General features: G+C 54.6%; 1 protein-coding gene across 1 annotated transcript in view; it reads left to right on the top strand.

Annotated features, from left to right (window-relative positions):
- Positions 1 to 18,846, top strand: part of CSF1R (colony stimulating factor 1 receptor) — a 28,314-nt gene that overhangs the window by 8,507 nt on the left and 961 nt on the right. Inside the window, exons 6-20 of the mRNA XM_066343431.1 lie at positions 1,391 to 1,574; positions 4,238 to 4,353; positions 4,523 to 4,646; positions 4,729 to 4,922; positions 6,437 to 6,552; positions 11,797 to 11,923; positions 12,049 to 12,153; positions 12,648 to 12,758; positions 13,659 to 13,809; positions 15,807 to 15,889; positions 15,989 to 16,083; positions 16,899 to 17,021; positions 17,102 to 17,213; positions 17,759 to 17,858; positions 18,688 to 18,796. Coding sequence (XP_066199528.1) covers positions 1,391 to 1,574; positions 4,238 to 4,353; positions 4,523 to 4,646; positions 4,729 to 4,922; positions 6,437 to 6,552; positions 11,797 to 11,923; positions 12,049 to 12,153; positions 12,648 to 12,758; positions 13,659 to 13,809; positions 15,807 to 15,889; positions 15,989 to 16,083; positions 16,899 to 17,021; positions 17,102 to 17,213; positions 17,759 to 17,858; positions 18,688 to 18,796 — 1,850 coding nt within the window. The remainder of the gene's footprint in view (positions 1 to 1,390; positions 1,575 to 4,237; positions 4,354 to 4,522; positions 4,647 to 4,728; positions 4,923 to 6,436; positions 6,553 to 11,796; positions 11,924 to 12,048; positions 12,154 to 12,647; positions 12,759 to 13,658; positions 13,810 to 15,806; positions 15,890 to 15,988; positions 16,084 to 16,898; positions 17,022 to 17,101; positions 17,214 to 17,758; positions 17,859 to 18,687; positions 18,797 to 18,846) is intronic.

The following is an 18,846-nucleotide window of genomic DNA, read 5'->3' as shown; positions in this document are numbered from 1 at the left end:
GATTTCACTGTTTATTCATTCATTCATTCATTCATGCCTGGAACATAAACATGTGAACAGGCAATGTTCACCCAGTGTGATTATTAGGGAAGTACAGGGTGTCCTGGGAATGCTGGGGGGAGTTCTTCTGTTTCTCCTGTTCTCAGACCCCCAGAGTAGTTTGATTTTAATTTATGCAAGATCTAATTAGAAGAAACTAGTTAAGACTCTTTCAGGTACGGGTAACAGTAACCAACTCAAACTGGCCTAATCAAAAGAATATTTCATTGGCCTTCTAGCTAAAGAGACCATGGATATGAGCTTTAGATACAGCTGGATCAAGGTGTTCAGATGATACAGATAAGAATCTGTTTCTTCCCAACTCTCAGCTGTTCATGCTTTAGTGGAATCCCTAGAATCACCAGGCATGATAACCCCAGTGGAATGAGATCTTCTCTTTTCGCAGACTTCCAGCAGCAATCATTGAAATGAGTGTCATGAACTCATGTGCCTACCCCAAACCGATCACTGGTCCCAAGGGGACACATTGCTCTGATTGGCTAGCCTGAGTCATCTGCACACTTTAGAGCTGGATGTGGAAGCCTCATTGACTGAACTATTATCAGAAGAAGGGGAAATGGATGGGAGCATATGGGGGAAATAAAAACAACAGACTTTTTTACTGCTAAATTTTTTTTTCAAAAAGTTATAACCACAGAGCGTCGGCCTGGCGTGCGGGGGACCCGGGTTCGATTCCTGGCCAGGGCACATAGGAGAAGCGCCCATTTGCTTCTCCACCCCCACCCCCTCCTTCCTCTCTGTCTCTCTCTTCCCCTCCCGCAGCCAAGGCTCCATTGGAGCAAAGATGGCCCGGGCGCTGGGGATGGCTCCTTGGCCTCTGCCCCAGGCTCTAGAGTGGCTCTGGTCGCAACAGAGCGACGCCCCGGAGGGGCAGAGCATCGCCCCCTGGTGGGCAGAGCGTCGCCCCTGGTGGGCGTGCCGGGTGGATCCCGGTCAGGCGCATGCCGGAGTCTGTCTTACTGTCTCTCCCCGTTTCCAGCTTCAGAAAAAAAAAAAAAGAAAGAAAAGTTATAACCACAGATATAGTCAACCTCTTCAATATATAAATAAGAAGAAGAAGGTATCAAGGAGAATAGGGATTTTCCCAAGTTCTCCCAGGGACTCGGTGGGGAGAAGAGTTTGCAGCCCCAGGCTTCTGAGGTGGATGGAGGAAAGAAAGATGTCAGAGCGCAAGCATTGGTTAGGGTTGGGGACTGTGGGTCTGGCACATAGTAGGCACACAGAAGGGTCCAGCTGGATGACTGGATTAATGGGTGGATGACCAAAGGAACACACACAAACCAGGACATCATCCCACTGATGCCAGATCTCTATGTGTTCTGCTTTCCAGAGAGCGCCTACTTGAACTTGACCTCTGAGCAGAGCCTCCTCCAGGAGGTGGCCGTGGGTGAGAGGCTCAACCTACAAGTCACTGTGGAGGCCTACCCGAACCTAGAAAGCTTTAACTGGACCTATCAGGGACCCTACCCTGACCAGCCCCAGCTCGATTTTTCCACTGTCAAGGATACATACAGGTACCAGCTATCAGCTCCCATCTGCATAGCCCTACAGCCAGATGGGCAATGCTTAAGCCAGGGGTCACGTCTCAACCTTGCTGTGTGACCTGGAGCGAGTCCCTTCCTTTTCTGGGTCTCACTTACCCTGACTACGCTGAACCTTAATCTGCCTGACCAGGTGGTGGCGCAGTGGATAGAGTGTCGGACTGGGATCCGGAGGACCCAGGTTCGAGACCCCGAGCTCGCCAGCTTGAGCGCGGGCTCATCTGGCTTGAGCGAAGAGCTCACCAACTTAGACCCAAGGTCACTGGCTCGAGTAAGGGGTTACTCGGTCTGCTGAAGGCCTGCGGTCAAGGCACATATGAGAAAGCAATCAATGAACAACTAAGGTGTCACAACAAAAAACTGATGATTGATGCTTCTCATCTCTCTGTTCCTGTCTGTCTGACCCTGTAAATTAAAAAAAAAAAAAAAAGGAACCTTAATCTCAGTCATCTGTGTTTGAGATTTAGATCAAATTTGCATACCCCCCTGTCCCACATCCTTGGGAAATGCCCGCAAGCATTCTACCATTTCTTGGGGCTGTACCCTCTCATGGTCATCCATGCCTCTCAATCTCATTTATTCTCTTCTCTCCTGGCCAGTTCAAATGTGGAAGACAATGCCCCATGATTTCTACTCCTGGATCCACTCCTAGTAATGACTGCACAGGGTATCTGCCACATACACAGGTTTGGGGGAGGGGGTAAAGGGAATTCATAACTGCATCCAATAGTTCTTTAAAGGCTGTGGTCACCCAGCCCTGAGAATTTCTCCCTGGCCATCCCTCAATAGGCTCAAACTCCTCTCATAAAGTGCTATCTGACTACCTCCTCTCTTCTCTCTGAATCCCGCTTTTCCCATATGTACAACATTTTAGGAATCTATTTTTCCTGTCTCCTTGTGAAATGTCCTCAGGGTCTCATTTTCCCACCCAAAGTGGCCCAACCAGGTGGCTTTCTAAACAAGGGAGCTTCCTCCTGAAGGGGAATGCTGATACTCTTTAAAAATAAAAGAGGTTAAAACAATGATTTATTTACCCTGATCTATTTGAATGAGAGCGTACAGGTCAATCAAGGACCGTGACTAGGTGGGGAGTGTGTGATAACGTCCACTACCACACTCAAGACATCCCTAAACCACTTTCTGCAGAGTCTGGCGGCAAAATCTCAGAGTCCTTCTCCACAGTCTGCAGACAGTATTTCCGCCATAATTGGCCTATCAGAGCAAATGTATTTGCTCTCCTGGGCTAGATAAACCCATAGATACCTTCCTAATTCCAAACTCTGGGGTTCTCTTTCTAGCTCCCGAAGCCCAGACCTCACTGGCCCCTAGACTTTTGCTTGCTAATCATTAGACTCTACAAGGATGTTCCCTTGTCCTCATCTTCTTCCTCCCCGTCTGTGATCCTTCCTGGCCAGGATTTCTAGCTTCCTCTCACATAAGACAGAGAAGTTCTGAATCTGGGGTCTGAAGACCCGAGAGGGGGTTTATAGACAGATTTCAGGAATCCGTAAGCAATAGGAACATTGCAGAAAGGAATCAGGGAGAGCCTCTCAAACACACTAGCCTGCGACCATTCACTGAGAGGCAGACAAGCCTGTGCATTCAACAGCCACTGAACTTAGCTCGTGTGATAGGTGTGCTCATAATGGCGACTCTGAGTCATCCACAGAAGCCAAATTCTTTCAGTTTAAGAGATAAAGGTTAGTTATCACAAAACCTGACACGTGTAGAGAGGTTCTGTACGCCGAAGGTCTGAATGAGATTGCCCTTTGAATATCATGCATGTTAGGATGATAGTGGCTGCAGACATTCTCCAAAGAGCTGGTACTTGGCTGTAACTGATTCTTGTAAAAACTCTTTCATTACCTAAACTAAACAATACACGTTCATTATGGATACATTTTAAAATAGAGGGTAAGAGAAGAACTTAAAGATGGCCTGGAATCAGCTGAGGATAACTTGTTTGCATTTGTTTCCAGGACTTTTCTGTAATAAAAGTCACCGGTTAAATTGAGAGCCTACAGTGAGTCAGTACATCAAGCACTCTGAGTGCATGGCCCTTTAATCCTCTGGCCAAGTCTATGAATAATTTCAATTAGTGTCACCCTTGCAGAAAAGGAAGAAAAGGATCAGGAGGTTAAGTACTTGCTCAAGGTCACACAGCTAAGGATTGGCAGCACCGGGACTTGACCCCTGGTCTCCTAGCCCCATGACTACATCCTGCTTCTCATTCCTCTCCCAGCCCCTCTGGATAGGGCTGGAGCTTTAGGGATGGCAGCCGACCTGGGTGCTAGCGTTTTCAGCAGGGATGGCTTAGCCTCTGATGGTGGTAGAAGCAGGTACAGTCAGTGGGGCTTGTGCTGTGCCTCCCATTGTCGGGACTTTACAGACCTCGCCTCTACTAAACCTCAGGATAAAACTGCTTTACAGGTAAGAGAAGCAATTAAGGAAATAGGGTTAGTGGTTTTCCCATGTCTCATTGGCACCCTGCCTGGGCTCCTGGCTCAGCCAAGGTTTTTGTACCTTGGACACTTTACCAAAAACAAAACAGAGCCCACCAGGGTAGTTGATTGAGCCCAATGCCCTTGTGGGGACCATACCCAGGCTCACCCCAGCTGTCCGCTGCTCTCATACAGGTACAAATCAACGCTCTCCCTGCCTCGCCTGAAGTCCTTTGAGGCTGGCCGCTACTCCTTCCTGGCAAGAAACGCCAGAGGCGAGGAGGCCCTGACTTTCGAGCTCACCCTTCGATGTGAGTGATGGAGCGGGGGTGGCGCTGGGGGCTGGGGACATGGGGTCCTGGAGAGACAAGCTGGGAGAGGCTGGCGGAGAGGAAGCTCAGTGTGAGGTGGTCAGGCCTCTGGTGAGGGACTTGGGGCCTCTGGGCTGATCTCTTCCTCTTCTGCTCCTTTCCTCCTCAGACCCCCCGAAAGTAGAAACAGCCACGTGGAACCCCATCAATGGCTCTGATGCCATGATCTGTGTTGTCAGTGGGTACCCCCGGCCCAACGTGACGTGGGTGCAGTGCAGGGGCCGTACTACCAGGTGAGTGGGCTCCTCTTGCCTTCCTCACCTGTTCAGCGGGGCTGGCAGCCTGAAACTCTGAACCATACTCTGCTTTTCCCAGATGTGATGAGGCCCAAGCACTGGTCCTCGAGAATGCACAACTTGAGGTCCTGAGACAGAAGCCCTTCCTCAGCGTGATTGTCAGGAGCATGCTGGACATTGGGACCTTGGAACACAACACAACATATGAGTGCAGGGCCCACAACAGCGAGGGGAACAGCTCCCACGCCTTCCAGCCCATCTCCATCTCCGCAGGTGAGCCTCTGTCTTCCCTTCCGGGCCAGGACGGGAGGGGGCCCAGGAAACCGCCCCCTCAGGGAGCCAGAGTTCTAACATGGTGCTTATCCCAGCTGAACTGAGTCCCACCTCTGTGGGTCCCACTCCAGGCCCCTCCTGAAGCGGCCAGATGGGGGAATCTAGAACCCTCAGGACTGTAGGTAGGGAAAGGAATGGAGGGGAAGCAGACACCCAGCGAGAAAGCAGCCAGAGGCAAGCACAGCCTAACTGCCCCTCTGCTCATACCCTGCACTTTAACTCATGCATTAATTCACAAGTATGTACTATATTTGGCATCTGCCACATTACTCGATGCAGGGGAGCGCGCCTCCATGGAGATTAGAGTCAGGTGAGGGAGCGAGGGATGCAACAAGTACACACAGTCCAAGCCCACCCCAGGGCCAGCCTTGGTGGCCTTCTCCATCCCTTCCTGAGCCTCTTCCTGCCAGAGACATGGTCCCATCCATTCAGGGCCAGAGTCTGAGCGTGGGCTGTCCACTGGCCAGCCCTGGGCACTGATGCAGGCTGCCTCTGTTGAGAGGAAGGGATGCTTTTCTCTGAGTTACACCAAGGCTCCCTGTGTAGCTCTCTGATTCTGTGCAGAGACCCGCAGCAGCCTCAGACCTCCAACAAGCATCCCTGTGCTAAGACCTAGCAAAGCTCTCCGGGCCCAGAGAGGCCAGAGCAGGAGCCTCTGCCTGGCTCAGAGGTGGCGCCACAGGTGGCCCAGCTGCCCTCAGTCACACTGCCACGCTTTGTGCGGAGCTCTTTATGGCACTGTCTCTGTGAATTTGCACATCCTCGGGAGGTTAGTACTATTTTCCTTTGACTTTGGAGATGATGAACCTGAGGCTTAGGGAGAAGTCACAGGTTCAAGGCCACACACCTCCTAAATAGCAGAGGTGAGATTTGGCCTCAGACCCACGCGGTTGAACGGGGCAAGGTAACGGAAATTACATCTTTCAAAACGCATCGAGAGAACTAGGGTTCTGATCTGGAAGAGTAGCCCCAGGGGGTGTCTGGCTTGCAGATCCTCGGAAAGCCCGCATGGTTCCAAAGGGCACTCGGGGAAGCAGGAGGGACTGGCGGGAAGGCAGACGTCAGTGTACTGTCTAGCAGGTCTTCCTGTTCCAGCTGCCCAGAGGTGCAGGTGGTGAGCCCGTCAGAGCAGGTGTGTTCAAGCCGAGGCTGGGCACTAGGCCAGGCTACGGCTGAGGGGCTCTTTGCCCTGGCAGGATGGCACTGTGTGACCTGAGCGGCTCCCCGAGACACAAAAGGCTGTGATCCTGGCAGGGTTTGGGCCTGGGTGTGAGCAGAGCTGGAGGGTCCATTCGCCCTGCCCCTGGCTGGCGTGTGGGTCTGCAGGAAGGCTCCTGCAGTCAAAGCATTTACTGAGTACCAACCATGTTCCAGGCAGTGCAATGGCCTAGCCTCGGGGGCAGGGGGTCACAGAGGCCCCCTTTGTCACTCACTCCTCTGCCCTGCCCTTCCAGGGACCAGCAGGCAACTCTCTGATGAGCCCCTCTTCACACCTGTGCTGGTGGCCTGCATGTCCATCATGGCTTTGCTGCTGCTGCTGCTCCTGCTGCTCCTGTACAAATACAAGCAGGTGAGCCCAGGCAGGGAGTGACAGCCAGACCCTGAGTGCGCTGGACCCGGGCCAGCACCACCAGGCCACGTGGTTCCCCCTGCAGCCTCGAACACCCACCCATTTTCAGCCGATCATTCAGCCAACAGCTCTTTAGTGGGCGCCTACTGTATGGCAATGTGGGTGGGCTAGGTGCTGGGGAGGCCAGAACGTAGAGCCCCCGAGGCTCTGCCCTCACGGGTCACTGTCTACTGCAGGACCCGGTCACTAATCAATTCACCAGAAAAGTGAAGGCAAACACTGGTCTGGGAGAGGACTGGGTTCCGGGAGAGTGTAAGCATGGGATCCGGTCCCAGCTGGGGGCTCGCACACCCACAGAGCGGATCTTACAGGCCAGGCCTGGGTCTCACCCTCAGGTGGTGGATGGGCTGGCAAAGGAGGAAGGCCCGCCCACCCTCAGCCTCTTCGTTATTTAATATTATTATTCAAAGCTACCATTCATTGTGCGCTGATGTTTAGTGTGCTGCCTGTCACTTTGAGCACACAGTCGGTAATAGCAATTTTACGGGCATTTTAAATAGATCGTATTACCTGTATCCTCTCATTCAAAGTCCTCAATAGCCACGGCATGTAGATAGTGCCACTAACCCCAATTTATAGAGTTGGGAGCTGAGGTTCTGAGAGGTTGAGACAGCCACCCTGGTTGACTGCTGGTCAATGGCAGAGGCTGGTTTTTAAAAGGCCACGTGTTTCACTATTGTGCGAAACATGGAATCATCCTATCTTATCCTCACAACACCCAGAGGCAGGGGCTATAGCAGTCAGCATTTTACAATAAGGAAGCCGAGGCTCAGGAAGGTTGAAGAACCTGCCCAAGGGTTCCAGGCACCTCCCGCACCAGATCTACGGCCTCCACCACCTGGCCGAGCAGCCTCCCTACACAAAAGGAGGTGCCTAGTGTGATCAGAGCCCGACAGCGCCAGGCCAGAGGGCTGTAGAGGCCAGGAGTGGAGGGGTGACTTCTGCTGGTGAGGAAGGGAGACTGCCTGGAGGCGGTGCCTTGGCATGGGTGGGATAGGCCTTGGAGGATGAGGGATGCAGCAAGACTCGGGGAGCAGGTGTCTCTGGGGGAGAGGGCAATGTGTATAAAGGGTAGAGGAAGACTTTGGTGAGTTCTGGATTTTGGCACCTAGAAGAGGAGGCAGATGGGGACAGGTTGGGATCTGAAAGGTTGGACCTCATCCTGCAGGCCCAGGGCCATGAGTGGGTTTGAACAAGGTAACGATATGATTTAGGGGCATGTAACTTCTTCCCCTTACTCACCTTGGGGTCTTTAGTGGGGGAAGAGGGCTTGAAGTAGATAGGATGGGTGGGATGTGGGGGCACCTTTGGGTCTCCATGATCATTCTAGCACCCAGCTCAGAGCACAGCCCCCAGGAAACAAGGGCACCAGGTCAGGACTTTGAGGATCTGGGTCTCTGACACTGTTTCACCATACGACCTCAGCTGACTCACTGACCTCTCTGGGCCTCAGTTTCCCCACCTGCACCATGGGACTGGTGTCCTTTAACAACCTTCCTTCTCTGACATTCCATGAGCCTACTGATAGTCTAGTTTAAGAGTCAAGGGGTGTGAACTGGAAGGCTCTGGGTCCGAATCCTTTTCTGCCTCTCTCCGACTATGGGGCTCTGTAAGAACTGGTGTGTCTAAGCCTGTTTCCTCCATCTGTAAAATGGGGTTAGTACTGGCAGCTACCCCAGCAAGCTGTCTTAAGGATTCATGACATAAGGTTGTAGAGCAGTGGTTTTCAACCACCAGTCCATCAGGAAGTTCGTGCCACTGGTATAGAGTACTCCAAGGGTGCTTGGCACAGACAGTGCTCAGAACAGCAGCTGTACACACTCATCCCAGGAGGAAGTTGACTGGGGGACCCGGCTTAGCGCATGCATCTTGGGATAGAGGGGTGTCTGAGATTGGGCATCTCCTTAACAACATGCCCAAAGTGGCTTGGGCCCTGCTCGCCCACCTCCGGGAACAGGACCTCTCTCGTTCTTGTGGCCACTGTTCCTTCTCTGAGCAGCTCCAACTTGCTAAATTCTTCCTTATATGGAGCTGAAAACTGTTACCCATGCCCCACAGAGCCGCTGCCTCGGCCCACGACGGTCTGCACAGAGTCCAGAGAAGGGCCCAGTTCCCCCTGCACCCTTTTCTGCCTCCTTGGGCAGCTATGGTTTAGGAACACTGTACTCTCTCCCTGTGGGACCATTTTCACGACATGTACTCCCAGTCGCCTCATTTTCTATCCAGGAAATCCCACAGCCCCCTGAGCCCACTCAAGGCCAAGAAAAGGAGGGCATCCCATGGGACAAGACCTTGGGGGGGGTCAAGATGGTCACGCTCCCGTCTCAGGGCCTGCAGTCCAATTCCCCTCAGCTTTGCCCCTTGGGTTCTGAGACTCGCTCCTTCACTGGGGACTCGGCCCAGTCAGCCTCACTGCCCAGGCCTGGCGTGAGGGTGGCCCGTCTGCAGGAAGAGTGTCTCTGCCTCAGGCTGAGTCATCGCCTTTCTGGCCCCCAGAGCGACCACAGGGAAGGGGGGCAGTGGGGGAAGAGAAAGGATAGGAGTCAGCAGGCAGGAAGGAGGAGGAGGGACACTGGGCAGATAGGGGACGGGGAGGCCTCTGGGAAGGTCGGGGTTCTGGGGGGTCAGCAGTGAGCTGTGGAGACTAGGGGCAACCTGGGGACGGGCAGGGGAGTCCCCAAGGGACCTAAGGAGTTGTTGAGGTCTCTCCCTTCCTGAGACAGAGACCATCCACCTGCCCAGAACCAGCGGGATCAGTGGGGAGGGTGGCGGGGACTTTGATGTCGCCTGCCCACCTCGGTTGCCAAGGGGAAGTCATGGGCACAGGTCCTGCGCCTGTAGTGAGGAGTAAATGAGCTGACGCGCTGAGTGTCGCAGGAAGGCGCTGGAGAAATGCTTGCCCCTATCATTACAATTACTGCCCCTGTTACTAGCAAAGCCAGTCCTGCCTCCTTATAAGAGTTCTCCTGCAGAGGAGAGGCCCCTCCAGGTACAAGCTCCCGGGAGGATAGCTGAGCCCTTTTCAGGGACAGCAGAGGTCCAGGCCTGGGCAGTGTGCAGGCAGAGCTGCGAGGGCCCCTTGCCAGGAAGAGGTGAGGATGCCAGGGCCGGCTGCATAGAGCGGCCCTCTCCTCCAGGTATCGAGTCCGACAGGTGGAGAGCCGAGATTCCAGCCAGACAAACTCTCTTCCTTCCACCCCTCCCTCTCTCCAATATCCTCTGCCAGGCTGGGGGCGGCCATGGGGAGGGGGCTGACTCAGGCTCAGCTGAGGGAGACAGAGGAAGAAGAAGTGGTAAGGAGACCAGGAGGCCTTGACCACAGAGGCTCCTGGAGATGGAAGTGGCCTGGGGCGGGGGCGGGGGTGTCCAAGAGCCCCCTCCTGGCTCTGGCTCTGTCTTTTGGGCTTGAAAAGCACCATGTGTAAGGTCTGAATCCTGAGACTCAGAAAACCCCTCCTCTGTCCCATTTCAGACTTTCCTCCCATGCCCCAACATGGGTATGCTCATGTTCACCTGGAGTCCTCCACCGCTCCCCAAGGGACACCCGGAAGCTCTTGCTTACATCCGAATGCACTCTTTTTCTCCCAGAGTTCTTCCCCATGGCTATCTGGAGTCTTGTCTCCTAACCCAGTGAGACGGGCAGCCAGAGGCCACGCTCCTCCCCAACACCCACTCACAGCCCTGTAGCTCTCCCAAGCTGGGTGCCCACAAAGGAGCCCAGCTGCGAAGCCCAGCCCAGCTGGTCCCTGTCCCCAAGGGACTTCCGGGAAGGAGAGCGGACTGCTGACCCAAGGCCCCAGCGTCCTCCACTGCCCCAGCCCAGCTTCCACTTTCCACCTACACGCAGTCCTCCATCAGCACTTCTCCTGGGCAGCCCCTGGCGTGCTGCCCCTGAGCAGCTGCCATCCGGGCAGGAAAGAGAGAGACCTCGGCTCCCCCCCCCCCCCCCCGACATCTCTGCCCCGACTGCTGGTCGGCAGCAGTGTGTGCAGCCTGAGAAAGAGCGCAGGTCCTCCAGATGCTCACGGTCTTGTGGGCAAAGCCTCTCATCACAGCCCCCAAGACATTCCCGACTCTGGAGCCCCCCCCCCGCTCCCCCCACGCCACATGGGTCAGCACCTCGCAGCCACTCTCACCTGCCAGGACCTTTCCAACCCGACCCCAGGCCTCCGCATCTCTGCTCGCTGAGCCTGTGAAGTGCGCCCTCCACGGTCACAGGGCCCACTGCGTCTCAGCTCCGGGGGGCCTTCCCTGGCTTACCTTCAATCACGCCTGTCATTCTCTATCCTGTTGCCCTGCTTTCTTCTCTTCGTTGCACCATCAGAAAATGTCCTACATGGGCATTTATTTACTTGAGGGGAATGCCTGTCTTAGCCACTAGAACACAGACTCCATGGGGACAGGGACTTTGTCTTGATCTACTCTGCATCAATGGTGCCTGGCACAGCCGGTGCTCAGGGACGTGTTTGGAAAGGAATATTATTTACATTTAAAAAGAAATTCCATCCCATGCTACAGCATGGATAAGCCACTCATAAAAACACAACTACTGCATGATTCCACTTATGTGAGGCACTTAGGGTGCAGATTCACGAGGTCCGTGGAACAATGGTGGCCGGGGGCTGGGGAGAAGTGGGAACGGGGAATTGTTTCAAGAGTACGGAGTTTCAGTTTTACAAGATGACGAGAGTTCCGGACACTGGTTGCACAAGAATGTGGATGTACTTAACACTACTAAACTATACACTTAAAAATGGCTGCCATGATAAATTTCATGTTATGTGTCTCTTACCACAATTAAAAATAAAAACCAACATGTTTGGATGAAAGGATGGATAGATGGATCTCAAGGTCTACCCCTCCCTCCCAGCTCAGGAATTAACTAAATTATCAGAGCTACCAAGGTGCTCAGAGGCCATCCTGTCCGTGTCTTTGACTGCACAGGTAGGGGAACTGAAGTTTAGGGAAGGGATGGTCCCACAGTGAGGCCAAGCCAGGAAGGGACCGGACTCTCAGTGCCAATAGGCATGAGAATTCAGTTCCTCTCACCAGATCTTGGACCGCAGCTGCCTCCTGCTGAGGGCTGTGGGACTGCCCACCCCCTAAGCCCTCGAGGGGTCCGAATGGGATTCCCAGATCCTGCCAGGCCTGGCTGCCACATGCTCCCTCCCTCTCCCTCTGCAGAAGCCCAAGTACCAGGTGCGCTGGAAGATCATTGAGAGCTACGAGGGCAACAATTACACGTTCATCGATCCCACCCAACTGCCCTACAACGAGAAGTGGGAGTTTCCCCGGAACAACCTGCAGTTCGGTGAGATGGGATCTCAGCCCACCAGGCCCTCCTGTCACAGGGCAGCACAGGCTGCTGGGAGCCTGGGGCCCTTAGAGAAAGGGCCCTGTGGTGCCCAGGGACCTAAGGAGCCTGTATGTTGGCAGGTAAGACCCTTGGAGCTGGCGCCTTTGGGAAGGTGGTAGAGGCTACAGCCTTTGGTCTGGGCAAGGAAGACGCTGTCCTGAAAGTGGCCGTGAAGATGCTGAAATGTGAGTGAGAGGAGGGGCTTGGGGAATTTAGGGGAGCTGGCAGGAGGTGGTGCCTGCTAGGGGAGGGCCTGCCCTGCTGTCACAAGAGGCATCACCCACATTTTTGGCCTGTCATAACCTGGGGGCCAGAGCCTGGGATTGATGATGAGGACTCCTGGATTCCTCTGTGAGCTCAGGCTCCCTCTAACTCTTGGGAGTGGAGGGGTTTGGTGGTTCAGACCCAAAGAAGCTGGGGTACACCAAGGCCATCCTGAGCCATGACCTGGCCACAGCTTGGCTTTCTGCCATCTGAGGCCAGCTCAGTGACTGGCGTGTCCTCCCTCTCTCACTAACTCCCATCTGTGTGTCCACATTTCTCCTTCTCCCTCTTTTGGGCCCTGACTGCTTTGGGGCTCTGGGTACCCTGCTACTCCCCTGGGTGTCTCCTATCTGTCTGTATGGCTCTCCCTGTCCCGCTCTCTCTCCATCTGTGGCACTGTGGTCCTTCCTCCCAGCCACGGCTCATGCCGATGAGAAGGAGGCCCTCATGTCGGAACTGAAGATCATGAGTCACCTGGGCCAGCACGAGAACATAGTCAACCTTCTGGGAGCCTGTACCCACGGAGGTGAGGTGCCCAGCGCACATGGGGGCCCATGGTCTTGGGGCCTCTCAGGTGTCTGAGGGCGCCAGGGCCGCCTCAGTGCATCTTTCACTTCCCATCTCCTCCAAGTGAAGATGGGACCCCGTCTCAGTGTCCCTGAAATTCCAGACGCCTGAACTGGCCAAGCTGCTTGTGCATGGCAGACACAAGGTTCTGGGAGCTCTGAGCAGTGGTTCTCAGACACCAGTGGGCATCCGTCACCTGCAGAGGGAGCTAACAGGGCAGATCCCAGGGCCTTGCTCCAGGCAGTCTGATTCCGTGGATCTGGAGTGAAGCCCCCACCCAAACACACTTGGGCACTTATTGCGCAGTCCCCAAGGCCCGCTGGGCTCCAAGTCTGCTCATCCTCTTCTGTGGGAGCTTTATGGAGTTGAGGAAATAATTCTTTGGCTAGTCGTTTTTTTTTAATTCCTCTGTTTTAGATAGATTGGGGCTCCTAAGTCCCAGTCCAGGGTGCCTCGTTGCCCCGCCCACATTCCTGTTCACCTAGGGTGCGGGTTAAAGCAGGGGTCGGAAACCTTTTTGGCTGAGAGAGCCATGAACGCCACAGATTTTAAAATGTAATTCCGTGAGAGCCATACAACGACCCGTGTACATTATGCATTATCCAATAAAAATTTGGTGTTGTCCCGGAGGACAGCTGTGATTGGCTCCAGCCACCCGCAACCATGAACATGAGCGGTAGGAAATGAATGAATTGTAATACATGAGAATGTTTTATATTTTTAACGTTATTATTTTTTTTATTAAAGATTTGTCTGTGAGCCAGATGCAGCCATGAAAAGAGCCACATCTGGCTTGTGAGCCATAGGTTCCCGACCCCTGGGTTAAAGGGTGCACTCACCCACTCTCTCGGCTCTCTAGGCCCTGTCTTGGTCATCACCGAGTACTGTTGCTATGGTGACCTGCTCAACTTTCTACGAAGGAAGGCTGAGGCCATGCTGGAACCCAGCCTGAGTCCAGGCCAGGATCCCGGCTACAAGAACATCCACCTGGAAAAGAAATACGTCCGCAGGTAAAGAAATCTTGTCCCTGGCTAAGGACAGGGAGGAGGCTATGACTGAGTGGTGGGGCCCCAGGTGTCCCCAAAGCCAGCTCAGGGTTGGGTGGCCAGTGACCCTCATATTCCCATCTGCACCGTGGGGAGTAGCCATCCCAGGTTATTCAATTTTTCTACTTATTCTTATCATTCAACAAATATTTGAGCACCTACTATGTCCTGGAGATAGCAAGGCAAAGATGGGCAGCTGGGAATCTGGCGGAGGCCGTTGTTAATGAAGTCCTCACTTGAACATATGTGTAAGGGCAACCAAGGCTATTCAGGGCCCTGGCAGAGATGGGTAGATCTGGGGGTAATGGCCTGTTTCTCCCTCAGCACGTGCTGCAGGGGCTGCAGAGAACCCACTGCACAACAGGGTAACCAGAGTCAAGTCCCTCAGCACCACAAAGAAGTAGGGACAGAGTCTGTGGGTTGTTGGGTAAAAAACAGCACGACAGCCAGGTCCTTGTTCCACTTGGGCCTCAATTTCCCTAAGCGAGCCATCAGGAAGATGAATGTCTCAGGGTCTTTCCTGCCCTGTTGTAATGCTGGGATTCCTGGAAGCCACGCAGAGGCAGATGGACAGAGCCACATGGGGAACCAGAGAGAGGAAGTGGCCAGTTTCATTTCACACATGAGTCAGGGGCAGAGGCGGAGCTGGGGCTAGATTCTGCTCCTTTGTCTACTGGTCCTGTGCCTCCCTCCCACCATTGCTCCCCTGGAAGTCAGTCTTGAGGCTGTGGGGGCCTCAGGACCAGGCTGCTGGAAGCTGGGACAGGATCAGAACAAGAAGGGTGGACATTGGGCCCCTATCCTAGCCACTGTCAGCTGCTAAGCCTGGGGAGGCAAAAGAGGAAGGCAGCTATTTCATTCCATCCAGTGCCCTTGATATGGGGGCTGGTGAGACCTAGTTCCTCTTCTGTTTCTCTGACACCTCTCTGACTCTGGGCCTCTGCAGGCCGGAACCTCTGGCCAAATCAAATCAAAACAAGAACCAAAGTATTAGCCTCCATCCTCAAACCTGCAGGTGGGGAAAGGATTCATGAAGTGGAGTGATTTACACTGGCATGTAAACGAATCCTGCCAGTGGGATCCCAGGCTATATTAATAAGTATAGGTTCTAAATCAAGGGAGGCGATGGTTTTGCCATGGTCAGTCCATAAGTTAAACATTATGGATGTTGTTAAGGTACACATCTCTATCAGAGAAAGGGACAGAAAGGTGAATTCTGAAAGACCCCAAACTCATCTAGTTGGAATATTAGAAGCAGTGGCTCTTCATCCTAGAGCAGTGCTTCTCAAATTTGCCTGCCGTCCAAAGCGTGGGCCCCAAGGCATCACCAGACAGCTGTTAGAAACGCACCACCTCAGGTCCACCCAGACCCACTGAATCACAACCTGCGTTTCCCTAAGACTCCCCAGGTGAGCCTGCATGCGAATGAAAGTCTAAGACGCACTCCTCTAGACCAGTGGGCCTCAACTCAGGCTGCACGCTGGAATTGCCTGGACAGGATTAAGAGTCGGAATGACAAGAGTTTTGCCCCTAGTTTCTGAAGGGGTCTGGGCACGGGGAGTGTTTGAAACTCTGCAAATGATTTGAATGTGAAGCCAGGGGTAAGAACCCATGTCCAGACAGAGGGCTCAAAGAACAGGCCTAGACTATGCTCAGGCCACTGCAGGGCTGTTGTGGGGAAGAGGAACATCCCCAGGGCAGACTGGCATTACAACCAGTGAAGAACTTGCTACCAGGCAGAGCTGCCCAAAAAGAACAGGTTGTCAGCTTCCTCACTGGACGGCCAAGCAGAGATGGGTGATCATTCAGACCGAACGTGGCAGGAGTTCCTTGTCAGAAAGAGATGTTCAAATTGACCCCAAGGTCCCTTCCCTTCCCTGCTCAGTGGTTAGAGGCCAAGGCCCGAGCTAAGCAGTAGCATGATGGGGACTGACTGGTCCTTGGCACTCTCTCCTATGTAGGGACAGTGGCTTCTCCAGCCAGGGTGTGGACACCTATGTGGAGATGAGGCCCGTCTCCACCTCAAGTGACTCCTCTGAGCCAGGTGAGGAGGTGGAGGGAGAGGAGAGGGCTGCGGGGCGGGGCAGGCAGGGGAGGGCTGTGGCGGGCTGCCGGGCTGTGCTGATGCCTCTCCCCACACCAGACCTGGACAAGGAGGAGTGGCCACTGGAGCTGCGGGACCTGCTCCACTTCTCGAGCCAGGTGGCCCAGGGCATGGCCTTCCTCGCTTCCAAGAATGTGAGTCAGGAACCTTGTGCCCCATGTGGTCACCCAAGAGGGGCTGGAGGAAGAAGGGGAGGAAAGCGAGCAGAAAGGGGCAAGAGAGGGGCCAGAGTGCTAGGAGGCAAAGGGGCAGTGCCACACTGCTTCAAAGAGCTCCGGGTGGGGTGGGAGGCAGCTGAGTTCCGCCAGGGGCCCGGGGGAGCAGCTGGCTGCGGAGCACCCATTCCCAAGAACAGGCTTTATAACGGAACCTCCCAGTGGTTGTGAGGCTAGATGACATGTACAATCCTCTCAGCTCAGAAGTGCCCAGGGAGTGGGAGCTGTGACCGTCCACCTTAGAGCACGACTTGAGGCTCTGGCACTTGCTGTGTGACTCTGTGCAATACTGAAATTCTCTGAACCTGTCTCTACATCGATGAAAATGGGCACAATCACAGGGTTGAGGGCAAACAGGGTTACAATGTGTGCAGGTGCTTAGGGGAGGGCCTGGCATGGTAGGGCCCTGTGAATGACAACTGCCATTATTAGAAGCTGATGTGGGCCAGCAACTGCTCACAGCGCCAGGACTGTTCTGGGCCCGAGTGGAATGCCTAGCTCTAAGTCAGTTCCTGCTCAGGGCCAAAGGGCCGCCGTGATGGCAGTTTCTAAACATCGAATTGTCTGACCCCTGGGCCCTGGTAGAAGGTAGGGACAGGAATTAGGGTCAGGACCAGAACTGATGCCCACTACCTCAGAGGATCCCCGAGGCTTTCTAGAGCCCTGGCTGCTCCTTCTGCACTTTGGGCCCAGGTAGGGGAGGGTCCGGGACTAGCCGTCTTGCTTCCCCTCAGTGCATCCACCGGGACGTGGCAGCCCGAAACGTACTGCTGACCAGTGGGCGTGTGGCCAAGATTGGGGACTTTGGGCTGGCTAGAGACATCATGAATGACTCCAATTACATCGTCAAAGGCAACGTGAGTCCTGGGAGGGTTGGACCAGCCTGGGGAGAGGGTGGTGAGCCAGAGCCCAAGGTGACCGGGGTCTGCTGTGCCAGGCCCGCCTGCCTGTTAAGTGGATGGCTCCAGAGAGCATCTTTGACTGCGTCTACACGGTTCAGAGCGACGTCTGGTCCTACGGCATCCTCCTCTGGGAGATCTTCTCACTCGGTGAGTGGCTGGCCTGGTGCAGGTTCAGGCTGGGGGGCTGACTCGTGTTTGGTTACTCGCAGGGTCTTACACCCCGAGGAGGGATGTTAGGTGCCCAGGGTAGAGCAGGGACTGGTGGGAATGAAGGGATGTGCAGTGACTTAAAACCAAGTGTCACAGCTCCAGCATGCGCTGGGCAGACACAGCACCCTGCCAGGAATTCCCTCTGGGCTGTTCCCTCATCTGTCTGCTTGCGTGGTTGCTGCTTTCTGGAACGCACTTCCCCTTGTTCAGAATGCACTTCCCTGAAGATGTGGCTCCCATTCCTGGAATGCTGAGCATAGCACTCCTCTAAGAACCTCTTCTTCCAAAGCCTGTGCTGGAATTGTGGGGTGTGATGGGCTCTGTGCCCCAGAACCTAAGCCCTCTGCAGGGCCCAGCACACACTAAGCACTAAGAGAAGCCACAGTTCTATTGTGAAACCTCAACCTTGCCAAGATGTGTGTGGGGTGGGGATAGTGATGGGGAAGTGAGCACTGAGCATGGCACGACCTTGGCCTTTGCAGGGCTGAACCCCTATCCTGGCATCTTGGTGAACAGCAAGTTCTATAAACTGGTGAAGGATGGATACCAAATGGCCCAGCCTGCGTTCGCTCCAAAGAATATGTAAGGGAAGGATCCCAGGGAAGGACACCCCGACTATGGCTGAAGGGGGTGGAAAGGCATGTGACCCATCTTCCCAGACCAGTGTGCCGGGGCCAGGCTTCATCTCCCTGCAGCAAACTAAATAACAAGCCCCTTTTTAGAGAGGTCTGGGTTACCACTGCTTTCCCAGGGGCTGGGGTGGGGGAGTCTTAAAGAGGGCTCTTAACTGAGCTGGTCCTAACCCAGATCAAGGGAGGTTGCTCTCATTTCTCCTCCGTCCTGGTGATCTGCAGTGCCAGCCCAACACTGCCGCCTGCTACCTCACCGTGGCCGGCCGCCACGAGCGAGCTGCTACCTGCCTCCCTGCCTTCACGACGGCCTTTCCACAGGCCGGCCGGCTGCCGGTTCACCCACTGCCTCCTTCTCTGGCCCCTCTCAACACAGCCTCCCTGTGCCCTCCTGGCTCCCACCCGGCTGGCTAACCAGCCCCCAGCCCTGCAGCACCCTCTCCACGTTAGTCCCTTGCTGCAGCCACTCAGGTGCTCATTCTCCCAGCCCACCTCTCAAACTTACCTGCAGGTCACAAGAGTAGCCCCTCTTGTCCTAGGAGCTTGAGCCAAGATAGCATCTCTGAACTTTTCCCCACAGCGGTCAAAATGGGTGTGAGGAAGATACCTTTCTCCAAGGGATACAGGGAAGGCTGAGATAACATGGATAACATGCCAAGGGCTCAGCTCCGGCCTTGTGCTAAGCGCACTCCAACTAGGTTTTGGGACCTCTGCTGGGCAGGAGTCTGTAGGGGCTGTGCATGTGCAATGACTCCAGACCCACAGGCAGCCTCTGTCCTCAGATACAGCATCATGCAGGCCTGCTGGGCCCTGGAGCCCACCCACAGACCCACCTTCCAGCAGATCTGCTTCCTCCTTCAGGAGCAGGCCCAAGTGGATGGCAAAGAGCAGGTGAGTGCGGCCAGATCAGGGTGGGTGGCTGGCTACAGGCCAGGCTAGCC

This window comes from Saccopteryx leptura, chromosome 6 (assembly GCF_036850995.1).
Source record: "Saccopteryx leptura isolate mSacLep1 chromosome 6, mSacLep1_pri_phased_curated, whole genome shotgun sequence".
NCBI lineage: Eukaryota > Metazoa > Chordata > Mammalia > Chiroptera > Emballonuridae > Saccopteryx > Saccopteryx leptura.
This window is presented reverse-complemented; position numbering and strand designations above follow the sequence as displayed.